The sequence below is a fragment of the Haliotis rubra genome, unplaced genomic scaffold, assembly GCF_003918875.1.
Source record: "Haliotis rubra isolate DU_JTF1 unplaced genomic scaffold, ASM391887v1 Scf985, whole genome shotgun sequence".
NCBI classification, from domain to species: Eukaryota; Metazoa; Mollusca; class Gastropoda; order Lepetellida; family Haliotidae; genus Haliotis; species Haliotis rubra.
In genome coordinates, this window is record NW_025767729.1 from 311,291 (window position 1) to 337,037 (window position 25,747).

Below are 25,747 nucleotides of genomic sequence, written 5' to 3' on the forward strand. Positions count from 1 at the left end.
ACAAAAACGATATCCGATGCTATTCACTATTTGTGGCCTGGGCCATACATTCCCGACGTTTTTCAGCGGAATAATTTACTCGCCTTTGCATATGTTTATGCTAGTGGATGTGCAGGATACTGTCACCATTACACGTTTTTAAGAGGAAAAAGTCTTCGACCGGTGTCCCCCCATTACGCAGCCAGGCAGTTCGACCAACATCTCTCGGGAATATGTTTCTTTTAAAGTCAAGCCAAATCTCTGGGCATTCTAATTAAGAACCTGTATGGATCTGCTTCATACAGAGCTAGCTTAGCATTTGCATATTGCATTTTTCAGTAGCTGTCAGAAGCGAACGAACCAACATTTGCTTCAGGTTATGTGAAGATGGAAATGTACCGAACTAACAATATCCATTGGCCTCTGTATAGTTACCTCATCATTATTGTTTGGATGATTCATGGTGTTGCAGAAATCACAGGCCTTCCTGGATTGGTGTCGGCTAAAAGGTTCTGATTTACATGATAAAAGTCTCCAACCACTCTTTCTGGGTGGCATAAGAAGGGGTGTCCTATAGTGTTAATATTTTCATGGGTGTATTTCTGCTGTGCTAGGGCCTGTTTTGCAGGTACTTGATCAGTGCCGTTCCTCACATCTATCCAATCTCCTGACTTATCAAAGCAAATTGAGTATTGAGTATTTGTTGATATATCTTCATGAAATTATGCAGTTTGTCAACAAAAGACCCCGTAATACGTAGTTTCAGTCCTCCCCCATGCTGTTTATACGACGTTTAACCAAACTCCCTCACTTACTTACGACATATGGACTATGTCAACCAGAACAAAGGATGAAATATTCAGTTTCTGTTTTCGCTAACTGGTAAACAGAGCCTCTGTCCGGATATGAACAAGTCGGTTGTCATGCCTTCTAGTTACGTCTTACCAAGATATGTATACAAGCTCCGCTTGCTCTTACCCTGCGTGTCGCCATTTTTTAACAGGTCTCTTGGATAAAAGAAGAACTGCTTGGTCTGTTGGTTGGTTTCTGTTTAACACCGCACTCAGCAGTATCCCAGCTAAACGGCGGCGGTCTGCAAACAATCGAATCTGGACCAGACAACCCAGTGATCAACAACTTGAGCATAGATCTACGTAATTGGGAACCGATGACATATGTTGACCATGTCAGCGAGCCTGACCACTCGATACCGTTACTCGCCTCTTGGGTTGCTGAAGATCAGTTTTAACCCAGATCGTCACGGGTAAAAACACACAGAACTGGCTGGCTGTGGGACCATAATGCTTGAATAGGGACATGCTATACTGTGGCACTGTGTCCGAGCTGGCTAACTAACAGCGACAAATACGTGCACACAATGAAATAATATTAAATGTGACGTGAAACCCTATCGCAACTCACGTTACCTATAAATTCGCCAACTCGGTAAAATACACGTGCCGAACCTACACATGTGAGATTTTATTGGTCCGCGTGATCCTCATAACAAAACACATTTCTGAAGAGAGAAAATTCTTTTATATTCGGCCACGAAGGAAACAATCTGGGTTTCTGACTGGGAACAATAACTTTCATGCAACCCGCTACGCAACAAAAAGTGCACTGATTTTTCGAGTGGAATTTTCGAATTACGTGACACGGCGAGGGAAAACCCGGCTCAATCAAACATGCTTTTTATCAATCTATAGCTTGTTGTGTTTCTTTTGCAACAGCAGTTTGAAACACGAAACTTTACGCTTGACACATAAAACCAGACATACTCTTTGTCGTACTCACCTTAGCCTGCAGCAGTTCAGAACATCTTTAAAAATATACGAAATTTTTTCACAGTGGAGCTGTTTTACGCCGGCGCCTACGTATGTATGCATGTGCAACTGCATTATCAGTTGCATCTACAGGATAATGTGTGAACAGACTAAACGCTGCTTACAGTCCTTAGGCATGTGATATTCAAACATTTAAGGTCACGTTGGGCTGTTTACCTTCCAAGTCAACACGACCTGTGTGGTTGTGGCCTTATGTAGCCACAAGACCGCCGTGTACAGTGCATAGGTATTGTCTCAGGACTTGTCTGTGTATCCGTTCGTTCTTTCACAGTCAGCTGTCTGCACGGACCAGGTATATCATATTTTCTTTTTTTCATATTCTACATATATTACTCTCTGAATTATGGTCTATATTAGATATACATATAGCGATACGATAAAAAACATTCGCCATAAGAGTTGCTTTCAAGACTTAAGGCAAGTTAGTTTTGAGACAACGAGTTGTGAGTTATATATGGTTTATGTTCAACCAAGCCTGTAGAAATATGTTTTTACATCGTGCCATTTCAGAATTAAATCGGGGCGGTGGGGTAGCCTAGTGGTTCAAGCGTTGGCTCGGGTTCGATTCCCCACATGGGCACAATGTGTGAAGCCCATTTCTGGTGTCCCCCGCCGTGATATTGCTGGAATATTGCTAAAAGCGGCGTGAAACTAAACTCAGTCAGTCAGTCAGAATTAAATCAATGTATATTTTCTCTATTCTCATGATCACGAGACATCTGCTATACAATGTGTGACGGTCATGTGTGTGTCAGATAACTGACGTGATATGCTGGTGAATTGGTGCCTCACTCTGAACGTGAGGGTTCGAATCCCAGCATTTGTACTTTAGAAAGAAAGCGTAGTCAAAAATGATTCACGTGTTTCGTTTTACATTAATTACGTTTTACGTGTAAAATGTTTGTCTATTATACAGTCATTCCCTGTTTAAATGGATGACAATTGATATGCAATACATGTTTGATGTGTTAAATACCAAGGGTATATTGTGTGTATATATACGTCTTCATGGCCTTTGATAATGACATGCCACATATTATTTTATTGATATTTGTACATGTCCAACAAATGATCCCAACAGTTCTGATTTGAGGTTGAACACGATTCATAATTTGATTTTTAAAGTTCATTTTTGTGTTCAGGTGCACATTATCGCTTCTGTATACATGGGCTTGAATTTCCACAATGGTATGCACTGATGATGCGAAATAAGTGTCATAATTCTGGTATATTTCAGTTTTTGGTTAAATGCTGATATTTTGCACTTGCCTGCTTATATTCAAACATGAATAGCCCCCACCTTCAATTTCAATGAATATGCATTTTGGGTGAATGTTGTGAAGGCAACACGGTTACTTTAAATGCGTTTCTCTGTCAATGGACGCATTTCCCAGCACCCTTTATGTGCCTGGGACTGTCATGTCGGTATTAATCACCTCTCTGTGTTTGGCAGTTTTAATGAAGTAAAGTTTGCATTATGTCATTGTTTTCTCTGGCATTAAACTGACATCCAGTTGAGTGACTCAAATAATACTCTAAACACCTAATTCTGTTTCTTTAAAATTCAAACTTCACGTCCACCATGGCAGTAATAGGACATGACGTTACATTGCATTGTTTTTGTACGATTGTTCTTGTTCAGTTTGATTGTTTATGATAGCAGAGAAACATGTACGGACCTGTTACTATGATCACTACACTGTGCAGCAAAACAGCTGTTGTGACCTGGACCCGGTTGTATCAAACTTTAATGAAGCATTAACGTGCCATTAAACGTTCATTAACTAATGTATCATTAAATTCTGTTGTACTAACGTTTTAATGATGCTCTGTTGTCATTAGTGCGTCATTAACTTAATGAAGGTCCTGTGGTATCATTAGAGCATCATTAAACGTCCTGGAAAAGTGAACATTGCGCCAGAATTTTGTTTGCGCCGCACTGGATCTACCTACAGCTATAAAATTACACAGAAATGTAGAGTATTCAACGTACTATCTCATGGTATAAACTCAGTTTGAAAAGTAGACATTGCTAAATGTTACGCCTAATTTTGTTTTGCGTTAAAAACAGTAGATTTCTCTGCTGTTTATCGTGCACTGATAAAAGTACTGTGCTACTATATTTTCAATTGGCATCTTTACGGAAAGTGTGAGCGAACAAAATTCTACCTGATACCTGAATGACATAGGTATGTATTAAATTAGTTTGTGTGCTTATGTATAACGTTATACGCTCAATCTTAAAAGTGACTCGCAATATGTGTTGAAAATGGAATTTCCCCTATGACGTCAAATAAAGGTCACACGCTTATAAAGATAAGGGGGCCTCACTCCGGTATGCTTAATACTAAGTCATTGTAACTCAGATCACTTGGCGAGAATTTGCTGACAACTTTGTTATAGTGACAAAGACCACTTCGGCATTCGTGTTCGTGTATTTTCCAAAACATCCCAACCGATTCTAGGTTTATCGGCGACGTTTCAGAATTATTTAGACGTGTTTCTTCACAGCAGTCGAAATGTTTGTTTTTGTCCCGAGGTTTAGCCCGCAAAGATGCCATTTTGACAGACGACGGAGAGCAACACTTACATGTTTACAGCGCGGAATTGTGGGAAAATATTAGGGGAATTCCCGGATTTAATGAAAATATTTACATTAGGACGTCATTAGATAATGATACGCTAATAAGTGTTTGATACAACCGTTTTTAATGATGCCATTAACTAATGATGCATTAAGGATTTAATGTATCATTAGGGTTTAATGTTGACATTAGTTAATGAAGCAATGATACAACCGGATCCAGGTCTGAGAGGCAGCCATGGCGTGGCCTTCACGCTATTGTACAATCGTTTTCTTTAGACGTTATACCCGTGAAGGTCCGGGTTGCAATATTGATCTTCAGTAATCCATGCTTGTCGTAAGAGGCAACTAACGGGATCGGGTGGTCAGGCCCGCTGACTTGGTTGACACTCGCTGACTCGGTTCCCAATTGCGCAGATCGATGCTCATGCTGTTGATCACTGGATTGTCTGGTCCAGACTCGATCATTTACAGACCGCCGCCATATAGCTGGAATATTACTGAGTGCGGCGTAAAACTAAACTCGCTCACTCATTTTAGACCTTAATTGCATGTCGTACATTTTCACTGACTATATACAGTAAAACGTTTAGTTCCGGGTTAAATTGGTCTCCAGCAACCAACTGTCTCACTGACCGGGTTGACACGTGTCACCGTATCCCAATTGCGTAGGCCAATGCACATACTGTTGCTCACTGGATTGTCTTGTCCAGATGCGATTATTTACTGGTTTGTCTGGTCAAGAACCGCCGCCGTGTAGCTCGAATATTGCTCAGTACGGCGTTCAAAAAGACGTTTTGGCTACTTACATGTACCAGTATTCGTCCATCAATCAGCAGCGACTACTAAATACAAACTTCCGGCATTGATGGTTCGTTTCACCATGCTCTTTAAGCGTATTATCATTTCAGCTATATTGAGCTCCTGGTAAAATGTACGATTAGGTAAATGTCCATAATTTTAAGAATTTATGGGACGCAAATAATACTTCTTGGCAATGCTTACAATATCCAAATGTAGTATTCATAACCGCGTAAAAATTCTCATACACTCTGGTGATTACACATATGAACATATCTGCCTTTACAGCATATGTATGTCTCATATGTACGCATTCACAACATACTCAAAATAGTAAGGTGTTCGTGTTACTATCAACCGTCTACATCAAGACATCAAGTGGAAACAGTGTGTCAGTTTTTTGATCGCCCTGTCATACAAACAGATGTTAAACCATGGCACTCCTTGTGACCCTGAATGGTGCCCGGCATTAAGTGGATAAAACATTGTATTGCCAGATCGGAGTCCGTATACTATAGCTGAGTGGGGACCGATGATGTCTAACTGCGGACTAGCACTATAAATGTCCCACACATACACGTGCATGCACGTCGCTATAGAAGTGTTACAACATCAATCCAATACCTCACAACTCATATTTCTACCAGCTCGTTATCTTTTTATCGAAACATGAACCCTGCGCATATCTCAGTTGCATGTGTATTGCCCAATATAACATGTCACCTGGTAAAAGACGTTGGAAAAGGAAGGTTTAATTCTTCAACAACACCATCAATAACACTGTAACATAGGAGGCAATTTATGCCAAAATACGCGGGCACTCCTGTAAAGGCGAGGACAATGAATAATCACTGCCCTCAAGGCAGAAAGGAATAATGAATGAGGCTTAAGACAAGGGTGGTAATCTCAAACTTCACGGACTCGTTAACGGTAAGGTAAGGTTGAAACACATATCCATTTACATTGTGTTTGACATTGTACAAGATTTGTATGACGCTGCAAAACGTATTTACATTATTCACTCGACTCTACACATTTAGATGTACAAAGACATTTAATGGCAGTTAGTATTGTATAATAACTATGACCTTCTCCCCTTGCTCTACATTGCCACACGTGAATGTCCCATGTCTCTTTCAGTGAAGGGTGATGGGGGTAGTCTAGTAGTTAAGCGTTCGTCACGCCGAGAACCCGGGTTCGATTCCCCACATGGGTACAATGTGTGAAACCCATTTTTGGTGTGCCCCGCCATGATATTGCTGGAATATTGCTAAAACCGGCGTGAAACTAAACTCACTACCTCACTTTTCAGTGAATAAATATTATGGCCGACGACAAGAAGACCTCACTACGGACTATAGACAGTGTCCTACAACTGCTGGGCACATTGGGTCGGTATCAGCTACTCCAAGCTGTCCTGCTCGGTATTGGAAACCTAACAGTTTGCTTCCACCTCCTCAACTTCGTGTTCATAGGTATGTCTATGTTGTAGATGTAGTTGTTATTTAAGAAATTGTTTAACAAAATTTAGATGCGGTAAATTTAAACTTAGTTCTGAGACCGGTAGATATAACAATGTCCCTTATTATTCAAGATTCTGTCTTTTTTGCTACAAAAATAATCTTAATTTAATTGAAGATGAAATACATGTTTTACTTTATTGTAAAGCCTACTTAGATATAAGGAATAAATTTCTGGGTAAATATTTGAAACATCCTATTTCACAACACAGTTTTATAAACATAATGACTTCAACAAACATAAATGTTGTAAATAATTTGTGCCTATATTTATATAATGTTGGGAAAATAAGAGATTCTGATGTTTTTATGTAAAACCAGGGATAATCTACAACGTTATATAGTCTCCCTGGTAAAACGCATGTAACTTCATATCATATTTATGAATGTATTTTGGGCCAGTGGCCTATTACTGAATAAAATGTCTGTATGTCTGTATGTCCGTCTGTTTGTCTATGTTGTAGTCAACGTGAATTTGAGAGAAAGAGTTCACTGCGCCTAAAGCCGTCTTCATGATCACTTGTAGAGCATCTTTACACATGCATCCCGACGACCGTTGTACAAAGCGATCTAGTGCTACAGGTGTCATAACTATATATGTGTTCCAGTATGGGAGTTACCATCACCCAAGCCCTAGAACCCATGAAGATCTGGATTAGAATTGGTCTCCAGAAACTCATGCTTGTCATGAAAGGCGACTAACGGGATCGGCTGGTCAGGCTCACTGACTTGGTTGACACATACCAGGTGCGCAGATCGATGCTGATGCTGTTGATCACCGGATTGTTTGGTCCAGACTCGACAAAACTCCATTCCATAGTCATAAGAACGAATACATGCATGTTAAGTGAAACATTTAAATTTAATGGTAAAACTATTTGTGATAACAAATAATAGGTGAATGTTTGTTGAAAATTATAAAATCATCGTTTACCCAAGTAAATATGCAGAGCTGCCCCCACATGCAGTATATAATCTGCTGTTGTAGATAGAGACAACTGTTGGGTACCATATGATGCGATTTCTATGCAATCCCTGCGAAATTCACTGGAGTATATATCTCTGTGGCGTTGTTCGTCAGAAGTGAACTCATTCGCCAGATGAAAAAAAGTGTGCTTGCCCAATATGTCATTACGTTTTCTCATTTGTGCTTTATCCTGGAGTCCCTAGTATGGTGATCTACCTTCAGTTGTTGGCGATCTATAGCCTATTTTTATATTGTGTTTTCCTCTATAGTTAAAATGTTTTAGATTTAATTACTAGTTTTACATTTATATCTGTGATATTCTGGTTGTTTTACTGTCCTTCGTTGACAGGATTTAGAATTTATCTTTAATTATTGTAAATCTATAACTTGTTTTAGTCACGATATGGCTGAAATATTGCCAAAGTGACTTTGAATTTTAACTCACTCACACACTTTATCCTGGACTATGTCGCGGTGTCGTGCACCTATAGCCTGTATATAGCTCCTCAGGCTACAGATTCCACCCCGACTTTTGCAATGGCTCTTACATTGTGCTACTATATTCCTGTGTCCATAACGGTTGTTATTCGTGGTGCATGCATACAAACATATACATGCATACGTGTATCCATATCAATGCACATGTGCACATGTTCATCGATACATTTCGACATTGTACATACGCACTTGCTGACCGTAAATGTAATATATTACATGCTGAAGGAACACTCGTGCTTTTTCAACAGCTCAGCCCGTGAAACAACAATGTGCTGTCACGCCACTTTATGGCAACGACACCAACACCGACTACGGCAAATGCGACGTGTCTGTACGGAACACCACAGCCAATGTCACGTCAACACATGCATGCAATGCCTGGACATATGACATGGAGAGAGATCATTCCATTGTGTCGGAGGTAAGTAATATTATGTTTCTTAAAATATGTTATTATACCACTTTCGATTATACATGACTGTAGCTATTTACGACCTCTGGACAAACAAAACAAGACCCTACAGTAACATGCTCTGATTACACAATGCCATTTAGAAAGTGGTCAAATGTAACATATGTTATATTTGGGATTACACTTTCTTAGTAAAGTACAGATTGTAGTACTTATTTTATTATTTTTTTTATTTTTTTATTTATTATTATTATTATTATTTTTTTTTGGGGGAGTCCCATCCGGGATTCGAACCCACACCCTCAGAGTCAGGCACCTAATCGCCAGCACATAAAGTCGCGGTGGCAGCGCGGGCTAGGCGGCTGACTTTGTGTGCTGGCGAATATCTGCCTGAATCTAAAGGGTGTGGGTTCGAATCCCGGATGGGACTCAAACCCCCCCCCCCCAAAAGTACTAGAATCTGTACTTTACTAAAACAGTGTAATCCCAAATATTACATATGTTACAGTAACATTCTCGTTCCGTGAAAAAAAATGAGTGGTTGAAAAGGATAAGAATTTAAAGTGACCAGTAATGGGTAGAAACAGTTTGTCTTTCTATTTTGGGATACGTTTTCATTCCTGGATAAACAAAGTTAAACGAGTGTAACTGCGAGCGGTGTACAGTGCACCAATAACACTTTGCATGCTCACGGACAACATCTTAACTATATACACATTGGATCAGTACGTTTCTGCTGGTCTCAAAAGTAGAATCGTTGTACAACTCCGATTAGATCATGAGCATCCGTTCATGAATCATTATTAACCAACATAAGATCTTAGATATACCTCATTTTCAAGTTAACCTTCGTGACCAAATTTGTTTGTTAAGAATGTGTCAGTCCGAGATGAAATCTGAATTGTATGGATAGGCACACTGATCGGCAAGGACAGGAGCAGAAACGGTAACCAAACCTATGCTTATGTCTTGCTTAAATGTCCTATCCCCAAATTTCACACAGATGTTTTGGATGAGGAAACAAATATTCCATCCGAATTATCCTCAGATAGCAGTAGCGTTCAGTTTTCACAAGGGGTCCTAAACCTCTTGAACTGTAAACGCAAGCAGAACTGTGGTCGTCACGTTAACTTAAAAATATCCTGAGTATTGATTAAAGAAGCATTATCAAGTAATATCACGTAAACAACAAGTTATTAAAAAAAGTGATGAGACTATCAGTTCATGTGGAGGAAGTCCTACCCTCAAAAGGCCTAGAGCGATTGGTTGTGGAACTCACTCGTTTCCATACCAAGATCTCCACCGCCTCAGTCCACATGCCAGTGAATAAGTGAGGAAATGATGCCCTCAAATGTAGGTGCTGATAAGGAAATAAGAAGGAGAATTTATGATATTGTTGATCTTCATGTGTTTCATTCTTTGGTTACAAATATCACAATGTTGTGTCCTTTAAGATGTCATATAAAAACAATATATATGATGGCTATAAAATCTCCAAAGTAAAAATACTTTTTCCACTTACTAAGTGCAGCAAATACGGTATTAGAGACAAAACACGATTATGGACATGCTCGTTGATAGTGAGTGGGTGAGTTAAAGTTATAGTCACATCGGTAATATTTCAACCATATCGTGACTAAACACAAGATTTCATAATAAATAGAGAGTAAATGTTCGTTGATGACCTGAAACTACCCCTTCAGAGACTGACATTTATTTGTTTAAGTGGGATCTCGTGTGTGGGGATGTCTTCCTCGGTCGCCTCCCGCAGTCACTCTTCATCGTAGGACAAGGGATTGGCGCAGCCACGGTCTCGGTGATGTCGGACAAATTCGGGAGGAAACCTTTCCTTGTCATGTCACACGTGTTGACGGCCGGTGCAGGTCTTGCTTTAGCGTTCGCTCCGAATATCGCAGCTTTTTCTGGTCTGAGATTGGTGAATGGAATTTTCCAACAGGTAATGTTCATATATTTGCTTACTCTTCAAAAAGAAATTGCAGCAGTTTAAGCTGGTATTATAAACAGCTTCAGATAAGCATACACGAACCTATACATGTAAACGTCCTTACGTAAAGATGACATGACACCTGTCGGCAGGCACACAGTAAGTTCTCTTACAATACTTTGTTAAGTGTACTTTACCTTCAGTCACTCCAAGCGTGTGGAGAGGCACCTGCATAATCTTTATAGGTTCATGGAGAGTTCATCTGGAATTAGGGCGGTGGTCATCATTGCAAGCTCAGTAAACTTGTTCAAGTAGAGAGGTGTCCACACTTACTGCTGTGAGAGGCAAATAACGGGATCCCATTGACTGCCACTGGAGTGTCTGGTTCAGACTGAAATATTTAAAGACCACCTTAATGGCTATGATCTTCAATATGTGTGTGTGTGTGTGTGTGTGTTTGTGTTTGTGTGTTTGTGTGTGTATACGCACATAGATAAATAAAAAACAGAATGCCTTTTTCTCCAACATTTTTCGTTCTTTACTCTTCAGGGATATTGTAGCAGTTACTGTAACTGCTACAATCTCCCTGAAGAGTAAAGAACGAACCATATATATATCCTCATGGAAATCATGTCATCAACTGAGGACAAACAAACATTACAGTTATCACATCAATTAATCACTTAGAACTTAATCACAGGATGCAAAAAAAACTCATGGTCCTCGTTTGTGGACACTATCAGACTGTCAACTGACACTTTCAAGGGAGGTGATTTTGGAGTTCTCCATACTGGAAGTAAAAAAGAAGATGGCCCACGTGGTTGTAGCAGACAGCAGGTCCACCTCACCAGGTATTCGCTTTATTTTACAAAAAATCTGAATTATCTCAGAAAATTTGACATGACCAAACTACTTTTGAATATACATGGTTTCTAATTTCATTAATACAAAAGTTTTGCCAATTGTATATGTGAGTGAAATTTGCAGTTAAATTCTATGTACCTCGATGGGGACATTGGGTTTCAGATCAGAAAAATGATGTCCTTGTATGTGGACATCAGGTCGAAATGAATCCTGATCAAACTTGAAAATGAGATGCAAATCATTTGTTCAGAAATTATTTTCTTTCATCTTAAACAAAATTTACTATCTTTCATTTTGACAGTTTTAATTTGCTGTTTCAGTTAAGCCAAAGAGACTTGCAAAGCGACTCAATACAGAAGATGTCCTGCAAATGTTGGATGATTCTGACTTAAGTTTGTCTGATGGTGACTCTTCAGAGGCCGAAAGTTTTGAGGATTCTGATAGTGATCGTACGTTTTCAGTATCAAAAAATGAATCAGATTCAGAATCAGAACTGGAACCTGATCATGATATACAACCAGCAATGGAACAAGTTGAGAACTCTGACTCAGAACATTCATCAAGTTCTGAAGAAGATATGGATATTGCTTCCGTCCAGAGCTGGCAAGGGGCAGAGGAAGAGGTCGTGGGAGACCGTTAGGGAGACGAGCTCGTGGCATTGGTGGACGAGGCAGACAGATGCAATGGTAAAGATCAGACAACTTTACTGGGAGTGGACATCAACTACATCCAGAGGATGCCAACGATTCAGATTTTCTGAAATATCTAACTTATGTGTTCACAGAATACTTTAATGATGATATGTTTTAAATGATTGCCAGGAACACCAATGTGACATATCTCCAAAAGCACGGTCGTCCACTGAACACAATTCCTGCAGAAATTCGACATCATCATGGGGAGTTTACGCTATCATAGAGCACAGATGTATTGGGCAAGAGCAACAGCAGGTTCAAGCAATTGTGCAAGCAATGAGTCGAGATCTATATTTTAGGATAAGGGCATATAAAGATTGTTAATGATCTTGATGTGTCAGACTAAGCTCGGCGCAGTGATAAATTGTGGAAAATACGCCCACTTTTGGAACAGGTGAAACATGAGTGTTTACAACTTCCTAGACCGATGACAGTATGTGTGGATGAGCAGATGATTCCATTCACAGGACACAATGGAATGCATATCACAGGAAAGCCAAATCCAACTGGACTCAAGAACTTTGTCATTGCATCTTGATCTGGATTAGTCCTTGCTATTTAGATATATCAAGGCAAAGAGCAGACTGTTGCTCCAGATAATTCAAATAAGCCAGTTGATGGTCTTGTTGTCCTACGGCTAATTTCATCCCTCCCAGAAGGCTCATCTGTGTATATGGACAGGTATTTCACAAACATGCCTTTGTTTGATAACTTGATGGAGCTACACATCAACGGAACAGGAACCATCATGAAAAGATCTGTCCCTGCAGCTGCTCGTCAGCAGCTTCTCGCTGATGGAGTGTTGGCTAGACAAGGGCGTGGTTCATCAAATCAGCTTGTTCGTGAAGATGGAAAAATTGCACTTGTGCAATGGTATGATAATAAATCAGGTTTGATGGCTTCAACTGAACTTGGTCTCGACCCTGAAGGAGACTGCAGGCGTTGGTCTAAACCAGAATGACAGGATGATATCTCTGTACAGGATTTCAGCACGCACAAGCAAATGGACTGTAAGAACAATCGTCCACGTGCTTGACATGAGTTTGGTCAACTCATGAATTTTGAACAGAGGAAAAAGCTCTAGCAATTGCAGTTTCTTGATTTCCGTATGGCTGTTGGTGAATGCCTCGTTTACACTGAAGATATGTACTGCAGCTCCAGCTGATGTGCTAGATGAGCCTCTCCGGAAGAGAGTCCCATTGCCTCCAGAAGCAAAACATTTGCCCAGGTTTGTTGAGTTGAAGAATGAGGCTCGTTGTCGACATCCTGGATGCAAAGCTGGCAAATCTCGACTGATGTGCACAGAGTGCAAGGTCTTTCTTTGCATGCGTGAATGTTTTGAAAACTTCCATCTGTGAAGCAACTCACATGTTCTAAAAGGGGCAACACAAAATTAACGTTTTACAGTATTGAAGTTAAAGTTTGAGAGTTCTGAAGTTATAATTGAAGTTCTTTTTGTGTCATGTTTATTGTCCATTGATGTTGCATCAGTTCTTCTTCAGACATGTGCAACACCCTGGTGAAGTCAATTTCAGTATTAAACGTTTATGTTTTGATCCGTGTTAAGTTTTGACTTCATGATAATTATTTTCCAGAACAAGGGGCAAAATTTGTAAAAGAAGGATTTTCAGTGACGTTTTTTTCCAAATAAAGAACACTTATTGCTTCACTTACAGATTGGTTGTCATGACAACTGTTTAATTTAGCATGCTATCTTGTTTTGTACTGCATATCTCTTTGAACATGGCATTCTTATATTGTCCACGTGCATGGACATTGGAAATATTTTTGGCAAGCTTGGACCCCGTTTCCACATAATATGAGGACCCCTTAAATTAGCATGGGGGATATCAATGGATTCAAACTGGGTCTATCACCTTCATAAGTGATCAATATTTGACAATAAAACCAGGCCTGTCTAAGTTGTAGGAAAAAATGTCATTGCTGGGTCCCAGGAGGATATATATATTGGGTGGACCGAAGGGAAATGGGTTTTCAAAAGTCCAAACAGAGATACGTCAAAAGGCTTTATCCAGCCTCATGTAAGAATGTCGAGTTTTGATTGGTTCACGTGACTCTGATAAAATACCATGTACCCCCGTCACGATCCGCTAGCAGGGAGTACAAAAGTCACATTATCCCGCCACGCCTCGGTGACCACGCGAAGTGAGAAAAGCGTGCATCGCCAAGCCTTTAGTAACGTGCGCTGCATTGAGGTCAATCGATCAGTTGTTGTCTGACTGGCTGACTGACTGAGTTTGGTTTTACGCCGCTTTTAGCAATATTCCAGCAACATCACGGCGGGGGACACCAGAAATGGGCTTCACACATTGTACCCATGTGGGGATTCGAACCCGGGTCTTCGGCGTGACGAGTAAACGCTTTAACCACTAGGCTACACCACCGCCCTCGATCAGTTGTTGTCAACATGGCAGCAAGGAAACGTTTTGCCACAACAACTGAGAATGAAATTGAAGCAAAACGTTGTTTGATTTAGTAAAAACTTTCGGCTAGATAAATGCGTTATCACATCGTGTCTCGGGAAATACGGGGTTGTATCAGTCCCTCGTAAGGCTCGGGGAGTACAACCTTACTCGGGACTGATAAAACCTCGTATTTCCCGAGACACGGTGTGATAACTTATATTACTACTCTCTTGTTTTCCCTGTTTTTAGCTTTAAAGTGATTGAGTATCAGCTTAATATGTTATCTGATTGACTCAATCAGCAAGATTCAAATACCAAGAGGGTAACAATAACAATAAATATATTGCGCTATAAACATGTCCAAATTATTTCATTGCCATAAACGGCGTATGAAATATGGAATACTACTGAAAAATCTAGCTGATATTAGTGCTTCAGAAGTATGTGAGGTAAATAGAACTGCTCAAGGCAGTATCCATGTGTAATGAATTTGAAGCTAATAACACCTTTTCTGTACAAACTAAATAACATGTGTGGATTACTTTTTAAAGGCTCGCTGTTCCTAGAAATCTCCTTTTCTTTGTTGATCCAGGGCATTGTTGTGACAACATGCACAATGGGTATGGAGGAGTTCCCGATGAACCGGCGGATAGAAGTATCTACAATGTTCACCTTGGGGTGGAGTGTCTGCACAATGCTCCTCACAGGCACCGCCTACCTGTTGCGTGATATGGACTGGAGAACCCTACAGCTCTGTTTTGTATCTGTTTCCACCCTTGTAATTTTCCAGATTATGTAAGTCTAAGGTGCTTGCTATTTCCAAAACGTGCATGTAATACAAGGACACATGATCACGAACGTAAGCATTATATTTCGCACTTATGCATCTTTTTGGCAGTGACCTTGTTATAAGGAAAGGGGGAATTTTCATTTCATTCCGTTTGGCGACATAATACTCCCAATATCAATCATTGATACATCAGTCATTATATCTGCTGACGCACGGTGATTTGAGGCCTTTATGTCGTCCATTGGAGACCTAACACTGGGACATGCATATGTCATTGTCTCTAGATGTCAAATCTGTTGGTAAGAATACATGTTCTGTTCTTGTAGCAGCGTTCAGAAGAAACTCTGACAACAGAAAACGTTCTCTGTCTTTCTCTGTTTTAAGAAGGGAATATTTGTGTGGTTTTATTCTCCTGCTAAATCACCAAGTTGCAAGGGAAAGGTGTGAATTGTTCTGGTATTCATGTAGGTGGAAGAGGTACCATAAGTTCCTACTGTCCTTTGAGTGTTAACCTTGGATTTGTTGCTTGAGATCTGGAGTCGTGATTATGTAACGTATCATTGCCTGATTTACTAAACATATGTTCATCTTCCACATATTGTTATTTATCATGTTGCTCTTCTTTTATATAAAAATATAGCATAACTATGACTTGATCAAGGTACATGGTGGTTGAAATACTGCCGACGTGACTCACAGTTCAAATTATTCCTCAATGTTTTATGATTTTAACCCTCCTATGGCATCGTCCATAAAGACAACATTCACCAGACTGATAGATCGACCCTACGAAAGCATGCAGAAACCAAAAATGGTTGGTTGGTTGGTTGGTTTAAGAAAGATCCCAGCTATATAGCGGGGTGTCTGTAGATAATCGAAGTTGGACTAGACCATCCAGGGATCATCAGTATGAGCGTCAATCTACGCAATTTGGACATGTGTCAACCAAGACTGACCACCAGATCCCATTAGTCGCCTTTAACAAACATGGGTTGCTGAAGTCCAATTCTAACCCGGATTTTCATGGGTTCCAAAAATAGTAACCCATTGTATGCTACTATTTATATCCTTTAGAATGGAGAGACTAATTCAAATTCCTCAGTTACATGTTTTAATACTATATTTAGATGTATCTACCACAGTGCATATGGCTCTCAAAAATACTATAACGCTAAAAAATAGCATTTATAATTTTGTATGCCACTTTCAATTACATAGCTTTCTGGGAGAGTCCCTGCGATGGCTAATTACAAACAAGAAGGCCAAGAAGGCCTTTGCGGTATTCAAGAGGGCAGCCAAGATCAGCAACATCGACGTGTCAAATGTAGCATTGCCCGGTATTGGAACTGAACAAGCGTCTGTTGAATTGAACCGTACGGAAAGCAAATATGTGGAAACACCATCAGACAAACAGACAGACGTCGTGAAATACAACTGCCTTGATTTGGTGCGGACCAAGTTTATGCTGAAGATAAGTGGTGTCGTGTGGTTCTCCTGGTGAGTATATCAAATACAGTACGTGATGTACTTTGGATGCTAGGACCTGGCTGAGTGATCTCGTTGTTTGTTTACATACTCCGACTACGTATCCGCCACTGTATGAACGATTTGTATGTGATATCTAAGATTTTAATATATCAAATTCTTTATTCGCAGAGTGTATGTTGGCCATCGGCCCATAATACAAATATTAAATGTTTGCAGCCATATATGATTGGCGGTGCTTTACAGCATAATAAACAAACATTGCTACATTTCTGATGACAAAGGTGTTGTTTGAGGTCATCAATATATTGTAATTTGACAAAGAAGGGTATGTGTAAAACTTGGCAGGAATATATATAGTGCGCAAGGAACTGTATACAGTACACACTAAAAGGAAATGATACTCGTTTTCTATATATCCATTGTCGCACATGTTACATAACCTGTGATGTCTGGGCTTATTTGTGTATCTACCTGTCTCAATATTTAATTGATGGGAACCACAGCGAAACTGTGCGAGTGCAATGCGAAATTTACTAACGTTAATAACACTTACTTATGGTTCCATAGATAGATTACACTTGAAAAGAGAATATGAATAAGTTTTAGAACTTATATGCACGTGACACATGTATTTGTGTGTTTGCATTTGTTGTTCACCGGTGGTCACAACGATAGCACTGCTATATGAACAAGTTCTGCAAATAGTCAAATCTAGATAAGACATTCCAGCCATCGATATTGTGATCAACGAGCCACACTGTCAGCCATACGGTCCATTAAGTCACGTTTAACCTCCAACATATTTTCGCCAGGGACTAATTACAAGTTTTTCTAATCCAGAATGCCCTCTGGGGGTATGATATGTAAGATATGTGGTAGTATATGTTTAGTATAATTTCACTACCATGTTTTGTTGTAAAACATAAAAGCACATCGTCAATTATTGAATAACGTTTACACACCATCATCTCCGGTTTTAAATGTGACGCTTTAAATAGGCTACTAAACCGTCCAAATTATGACAGATGAAAGATGACAAACATGTTGCAGGTTGGTTGACAGTTTGACGTACTTCAGCCTCTATCTGACATCTTCATCCCTGCATGATGACTTCTACTTAAACTTCTTCCTCAACTCTCTGGCTGAAGTACCAGCAGGGCCACTCTACTGGTATGTCGGAAGAAGGTACATATCTTGTTTGGAGTCACTCTTCTGACTATCATTATCATGACAATTCATTACACGTCTTCTTAATAGACTGGAAGCATAATGCCTCCCGATTTGTTGTTCAGTGGTATATGCCTCTTAGCAGTTTCATTGGTCGCTCGTTCGATTCCAACTTTCACCACATGCTTTACAGGGTTATAACCGTTGTAGTGTTCATAATAATGTGGTCAAAGCCTGCAATCCAGACACACGTCCTCTATCAATCCGGCTCTCCTGCTAAATTGACCCAGAAACTGCTCTAAAAATGCTCATTGGTTTTATTGGACTGATGATTGAAATGTCTTTCTGCATCTTGTTGATTAAACATTGTCAGTGTTCTTATCTTCATAACCGTTCTGAGCGGAAATAGCATTGTTTTACATATACTGCTCACTCTATGCAGATGGGGAAGAAGAATCTTCTTCATGACTTTCCATACTCTCGCTGGCATATGTCTTCTCATGGCTACAGTAATCAAGGGATTGGCGGGTGAGAGTGATTGATAGCTCGATATATATTCACAAAGAGCAGTGCTTTGTCTTTAAGAATACATTACAATACCTCTGTTATAAATGATCAAATACTGGCATATGCTCTCCAGTGGACCGTCACCTCTCTGTCCATGTTTCATATAAAATATTCAGTGTCACCACTTAACGTGTATGCTTCATCTTCGCTTTTTGTCCCTATCTTACACTGTGGTATATATCTGGAAACGATTTCAGTATTTCTTTTAACATCATTACAAGTTTTACATACCAATTAAAATCAAAAGTTAAATGTTGAATAAAGTATATATATTTGTTTCAACTTATTTTACATGTACATAGCCGAGTTGCACCTGTCCAGAACGCATTTGCCCAAAACATAATCCTCTCCATACAAAACGACCTCTGGAAACAGAAACCTATGATCAACACTTCACATGTTTCAGTCGGACCAGTCGCACTCACATCAGCTACTATCTTGGCCTTTATTGGAAAAGTCGGCAACACCGCATGTTTTAACGCGATGTTTGCGTACGCACCGGAGATCTACCCAACGAATCTCAGGTTGTTGTTTTAAACAAATAGAAAACTAGCGTAAATGCTTTAGGATATGTAAATGCATTTGACGTAATGAAACTTGTGAGACTGTTTGTGTACAACAGTATGATATGGTAAATGTGTTGTGATATTGTGAATATATCGTAGAGCTTTCTATCAACAGATCTGTCGGCATGGGATCGGGATCGACAGCTGCCAGGGTTGGAGGAATGATCGCCCCTTTTGTATCTCTGCTTGTAAGAACCAATGAAACACCTTCTCTCAGTCGCATTTTAGAAGTTGGTATGATGAAGAGGAACAAGTTATTGGGAAATATATTGACAACTTCAAGAACAAAGAAGTTGTAAATCCGTATAACTTGTTCCTTATCAGTGAAAAAACTGTTATACCGTTTTGTAACATTTTCAATTTCAATTAATCTTGATCAAAACTAAATATTCTGTATATTCCAAAGAATGTAATTTTAAATACCATTAGTATGATCAACTGCAACGCAATCCGATTGAATATACGTATGGATGGATTGATTCCTACTGTCATGATTGTGATATAATCCAGAAGTTTTTATTTCAGGCAGCAGAAATATCTTGGGCTCCTGGTACAATTTTCGGGATAGCGTGTTTGATAACAGCTGCACTCAATTATCAGCTACCAGAACCGGAGGGACGAGAACTTCCTCAGACAATAGAGGACGTCAAGGCATGGGATAAAACTCCTGCAAGAGGTTAACACTACCCCGGGAAAACAAAGCTGGACGCGTTTTGAATAATAATATCTCCAGATATATCCCTGACGCAAATACTGAAGTATGAACAATCTTCAGCCGTACACACAATGGAATTCAATTATTAGTTAATGACATCGGTAATCAAATGGAAATTTAATTCGTAAATCTTCATGTGTATCAGTTATGGTTACAACGACATGTTCGTATTGTCAGCCTTAAAGAAAGCTTTAGATCACATACTACCCATCAAAAGTTTAGACTCACTGGTTTAAATGTAGCCACTTACTTCATTCAACTGTTCTGAACTAGATTTTACAAAATATTCCATACTGTTTAAAGGTACTGTTTACACATGAACTGATTTATTGTAAAACAAATTCGTACCTTTGAAAAGATTATTGTCATGAGTTCAATAAATGATGAAACTCAGTGAAAATTGGCGAATTCGTAACAAACCTTTACACCAAAACGCAGCTGTGCACATGCAAGATATTTGCACATGCTTTTTAGCAATTTGATGCATGATCCTCATGCAATTCATCTGGACAAGGTTTGCAGTTGGTTCCCCCAAGTTAGGGGAGAAATTCATCTTCAGTCTAACCACATATATATACATAATGCTTTAAGTGAGTCTAAATTTTATTATCAGAAACATGATATATACCTATCAATAGTAGATTTAGTATTTGGTCTAATAAATCAAATTGTTACAGTCAACCAAATATTATCAGAAAGTGATCGGTCTGTTGTCAACAGTACGAATAGTCCTGATCCCTCTTTGTTGTCACGCTTTGATTGATGGAACTCAAACAGGAGGGGCACATGTCTGGGGACAAGGGAAATAATTCAATATTGCATTTTATGTGTGTTTCAACAAGTTTATTAAGCATGACGTGTGTTGTATTGATTTTGTTGCGAGATTATAGAGTTCCATTTATCTAAAATATGCTCTGCTCCTTCGATTATCATTGGCTCTATGTGAGTTGATATGTTTTCCTGTTTTTTTGTATTTTGTTTGTTGCTTTGTTTTTGTATATTTTATTGGATGCTCATGATTATTAACACGAGCCATATCAACTATCCACAATCCAGTTTATATTGTAGATGTACTGTCCCTAATCTGAGACAATATAATGAGCACGTTTTTAGATTTTCCCTATTGATTTTCTTTTTTGTTGTTTTGTTCGACTTTTCTTCTTTTTCTCTTACACAAACAAACACTATGACAATTCTCTGCATGCATTATATTTTCAATACCAGTGTATACATACTGCACATAAAACTTTCAGGAATTACGAGACATTCTAATTAATATACTTGGTAATACTTGACTATTGCTGAGTGCAGCGAAAAACTAAGCTCACTCACTCACTCGCTGCTCTACTAGGTAATATTTTGTGACTGTTTAGCTACAGTATTATGATATGAACGAAAGGTCCTCATCATTTAGTGCTATAAGACACACAGAGCAATCCACACCCTCTTGTCGCTGGCACATTCTGTGTTCATCCATCACACGTTACACCAAGTGTATGTTTCACACTTCTTTCAACTTAGACTTAGAAATGATATTATTTGCTTTCGTTTTCTTTCAAATTTGTTGGTTTGTTGTTTAACGACGTGTTCAACAATATCCCAACTACATGAGGGCGGTCTGTAAACATTCAAATCTGGACTAGAAAATCCAGTTATTCCTGCAATTCACATTATAACCATCGATCTGCGCAATTTGGATACGACGACATGTATTATGGGGCGCGGTGGGCGAGCTGGCTAAGGCGCCAGGATAGTGATCCAGAGAGGTTGAGGTGTCGGGATCGAGCCCACCTGTGACCGGGTGTAAAAACCTTGGAGTCAACTTTGTGTGCAGACTCTTTCAGCGTTGTCACAACTCCTAGTGTACAGTACACAACCCTGCGCACTTAAAAGAACCCACGAATTCGTTGGTATTTGACCAGATGGTGGCCACATGAATACGTGCAAACACCTAGTTGCGGGTACAGCAACGTGCAGTGAACATGAACATGGACAAAGTACTGTGACTATGTGTCCCAGTCCACCCAGCTGTGAATGGGTACCTCGTTAGGATGAGAAAGCCACAATAACTCGGTGCGCCTAGTGGCTGCACTAGTTGTATACTCCCCAGGGAGTTGAGATTGCTCATACGATGTGCCCTTGAGATTGACATCCAATGATCGGGGGGAAAAATACCAGCGCCTTGAGCATGCACCAGTGCGTGGATATGTGCGCTATATAAAAATATCCTATAATAAAAAACAAACAAAACATGTATCAGGAAACTCATGAAGATCATGGCTTCACGCTTCTGTTAGTCGCCTCTTAAGACACACATGGGTTAAAGAAGATAACATGGGTTATATTTCCAACCTGGATTTTCACAGGTGTGCTTTCAACTCGATTGTTTTATGAATCGTCATTACGGCAGACAGTATTTTTACGTGACAGTTTCGTAATGATCTCTTTGTTTTTTGGAGTGTTGATTTGCGATGAGGATTTTCATGAGCAAAGTTCAACAAAGTACAAGTCAGTGTTCAAATGTGATGCAGCTGTCTTTGTTTCGTCTTCTCATGGCTCTATATTTGTATTTTCTCGTTGTTCCTACACGCTACCATGAACACACACACTCTCACACACACACTCACACACACACTGGTTACAATGCACGTGGTGTATTACTTGTTAGAAACTGACTCACGTCGACAGCCTTTAGAGCTTTTCTTTATGGCAATACATTACAGGCTATGAACACACCGACGTTCTAGCTGCACAATGCAGGTTGCACGTGACATGCATGTATGTAATACATCGTGGCCTATTTCAGTCTGTAACATTCCGTTTGAAGAGATCGATGTAAGATCATTCACAGCATTTTAAGAGTATTGGCGCAGCGGGTAGCCTCGTGGTTGAAGCATTCGCTCGATGATAACCGTGGTTCGATTCCCCACATGTTTTTGAGGCTCATTTCTAGGGTCCCCAGCCGTGATATTGCTTGGATATTGCAGATATCGGTGTAAAACCCCACTCACTCACTTGACACAATGTCACACATTTTCGACAATGTTTTGGCCTATATTACTAATATTTGGGTATATGCACTAACTTTAGTTTCCTTTTGATGCAATAAAAGACTTATTATCCCTTACGACTTGCCTGAACTCGATAATTGAAACTTCGAGGCGAACAGCTTCCAAACAGCAAACACTTGCCATATATGGAATGTAAACTGTTTGCCGAACTGGTTTCAATCACAAGTTGTGCGTAAGATATTCGTAAAGAGCTCTCAAAGAGACATACCTCTATGGGGTTCGCTTAAAAAATGTTCTGCCGATAGAGGGCTCGAGAGTATATTTAATGCAACGTTGCATTAATTCATTCGAACTTTTTAATTTAATATTGTAATCTGAATGCCTAATTCTTTTTGAAAAAAATTATATGGTAGCTTCTCTGAGGGCTGTTAGTTAGCATTATTGAGTGAAATGCATTATTTATTTTTTTACAAATGTGATGTGACACAGTGCCTTTAAGGCATTGACATGGAACTTTATATTCCTGTGAAATATGACGTCCATGCATTTCCAGTATCAAGAAACGCGTATCAAATTTCACTCAGGATTTGATCAGATTGAACAGCTGCAAGGTCACAATGATGAAACAAGGGGTTATGTCCAGATGACACACGGTCTAAAACTGGAAACTGTATGTCTGGATTACCGCTGGGGTATAAAGTGAGTGGGTGAGTTTACTTTTACGCCGCCTTTGGCAATATTCCAGCAACATCACGACCAGAAGTGGGCTTGGGTATAAAGGAAAACGGAAATAGCTGTACATGTTTTTTATGCCACAACAAGTTTCAGTATGTTATGTTAAATATATGAAATTAACTAATGAATGCCAATTAATTCATATATGATTGCGTAATAATGTTTCTATGTATTTGTGTTATTTGAAACGAGTATTGTGTCGTCTGCTGTTTGTGAAATGGATTAATTATATTTCTTATTCGCTAGATTTTGTACACTAAAATATGTGATGAGTTATTTATAGAGTCATAGTGTTGAAATCCGTACGTTATCAAACAACATGTAACTAGATTTATCGTTATTCACATACCCTCTCCTGATCACAAAGGCTGTGATGTGACAGTCTGTACCAACACAAGGAGTGTTAACACAGTCCGATTTTTAAATAGAATAGCCCTTATTCAATCGACAAGGAAGTTGTCCCTCCGCAGTAGAGCCAGTTATGCCCTTCGCTCCCAGCTGAACAACACGAACCTCTCGTCCCATGAAACGTTTATTGAATTATATGTTCCGACAACACTGGATTGTCTGGTTCAAAACTCTTTTGTTCGCAGACCGCAGTCGTGGCCAGTATTGCTGTTACATATGTTACATTACCAATGGGTGTTACCCATACGAAGGTAAATTGAGTAGCCCCATTCACACCTCACTTGTACGATACAGTACTACACAAATAAGACAAAAGATCTGACTTAAAATTGCATTTTATAATTTATTTGCTCCATATCCAGGCCTACCAAAGACAACTTTCCCACTGTGCAGAAAACGTAGAAAAGCCCACATTAATCGTGAAAATAGCAACATAAACACATTACCTCGCTACTGAAACAGTAAAAACGGCAACGAAAAACTATGAAACTGCAACATTTTTATATCAGCGAACTTTGACCTTTACTGCGCATGCGCATTCCGATCCGGGCTTCTTTCAAATTTCCGAGCAACCGTGAATCGTTTTGCGTAGAAAAAGTATTAAATATTTCAAAATAATTGCTGTCAACCGTTTAATACGAATGGAAAGTAAACTAAACAAGTGTGCCCACAAGTATCATGATGATAAATGCCAAATAACACAACAGAAATACTTAAAAAGGAATGTATCTTTTGTCCAAGCTGGAAAATGTCAACATGCGGTAGAGATTTCCTCTTCCATGTGCGCATGCGCAAAATCGAAGTTGCGGGGTCCTCGTTTTATGATGCAGTGTAGCGATTTCAATTTGCCGTATTTGCTGTTTCAGTAGCGAGGTATTATGTTTATGTTGCTATTTCCACGATTAATGTGGGTTTTCTGCGTTTTTCTGCACAGTGGGAAAGTTTTTTTTGGTAGGCCTGATATCCTTCAGCACAAAACTAAAGCACATGTGTATAAATATACCAAAGCACCATCATTAGTCATCAAAACACGAAAATATAGCTTCAGAAGTCACACTAATTTGGTACAAATGTTCACATATTCAACGTCTGCATTAACGTCAACGGAACCTCACGTTTCCAAACAGCGTCCAGATACTGCAATAGAATCTTGCTGCCTTGCTCCAACTATTCTTTTAGTCTGACAAGACGGTTGTTGGCATCGCAATAAATTCTTGCGTGAGGAGGAGGAGCAGCACAGAAGTGGACCTTAATCCGCTGTGCTTTCTCTGTTTGTTTTCCATTAGAGCAATGAGGCGAGTTATGCCTAAATGAAAGACGACTGATGAAGCCCTTGATACAGTTGATAGTCCTTGGGGTCTCGAGGTTGGTTCCACGGTGATATGTGAAACAGTTATTATCCACCCAGTAAGCAACGTTATCTTTGAACCTCACAGAAGGGAGCACATCTTAAAAAGTATTCCTGGCCTCTATCAACATATCTCGAACTTAATGAGAAGGAAGAAGGAGTTAGACAGCGTCACGATGAATCCTAGAGGCCTTTTATCAACCTCTGGATCTTCCCGATAATTGTCGACTAGCCCAACGGCCTGGGCATTTCGGCATGTGGCTTTCCCTTTGCTTTCCAGGGGAAGTCACATTCATCTTGAAACCTAAGAAAATCTAAGACCACATAGTTTTAATAAACTGAACACTTGCCTTTGCTTACGTTTGTGAATACCTGTTACCAAAATACAAACATTAATAACTCCCAAAAGCTTTT

The 25,747-nt window shown here is 39.5% G+C and overlaps 1 protein-coding gene and 1 long non-coding RNA gene across 2 annotated transcripts; one reads left to right on the forward strand and one right to left on the reverse strand.

Annotated features, from left to right (window-relative positions):
* The first annotated feature begins 1,855 nt into the window (after window positions 1-1,855).
* On the forward strand, window positions 1,856-19,808 carry LOC124265582 (solute carrier family 22 member 6-B-like). The gene is made up of 11 exons (XM_046700369.1): window positions 1,856-2,118; window positions 6,524-6,686; window positions 8,445-8,617; window positions 10,335-10,565; window positions 15,131-15,333; window positions 16,547-16,825; window positions 17,867-18,001; window positions 18,426-18,511; window positions 18,957-19,074; window positions 19,232-19,304; window positions 19,642-19,808. The coding sequence occupies exons 2-11, from the start codon at window positions 6,536-6,538 to the stop codon at window positions 19,795-19,797; spliced, it is 1,605 nt and encodes a 534-aa protein (XP_046556325.1). The 5' UTR covers window positions 1,856-2,118; window positions 6,524-6,535; the 3' UTR covers window positions 19,798-19,808.
* On the reverse strand, window positions 11,224-17,282 carry LOC124265583. The gene is made up of 3 exons (XR_006895487.1): window positions 17,094-17,282; window positions 13,376-13,378; window positions 11,224-11,235 (listed from the first exon to the last, which is right to left on the reverse strand). It is a non-coding gene; the product is annotated as an uncharacterized LOC124265583 (long non-coding RNA).
* Window positions 19,809-25,747: the final 5,939 nt, after the last annotated feature.

Excerpts from the sequence above, each read along its gene's own strand:
- LOC124265582 (XM_046700369.1), top strand. The coding sequence starts at position 6,536 with ATGGCCGACGACAAGAAGACCTCACTACGGACTATAGACAGTGTCCTA. Across the intron at positions 10,566-15,130 it reads TGAATGGAATTTTCCAACAG|GGCATTGTTGTGACAACATG; the intron begins GTAATGTTCATA and ends TTGTTGATCCAG. Across the intron at positions 18,002-18,425 it reads TACTGGTATGTCGGAAGAAG|ATGGGGAAGAAGAATCTTCT; the intron begins GTACATATCTTG and ends CACTCTATGCAG.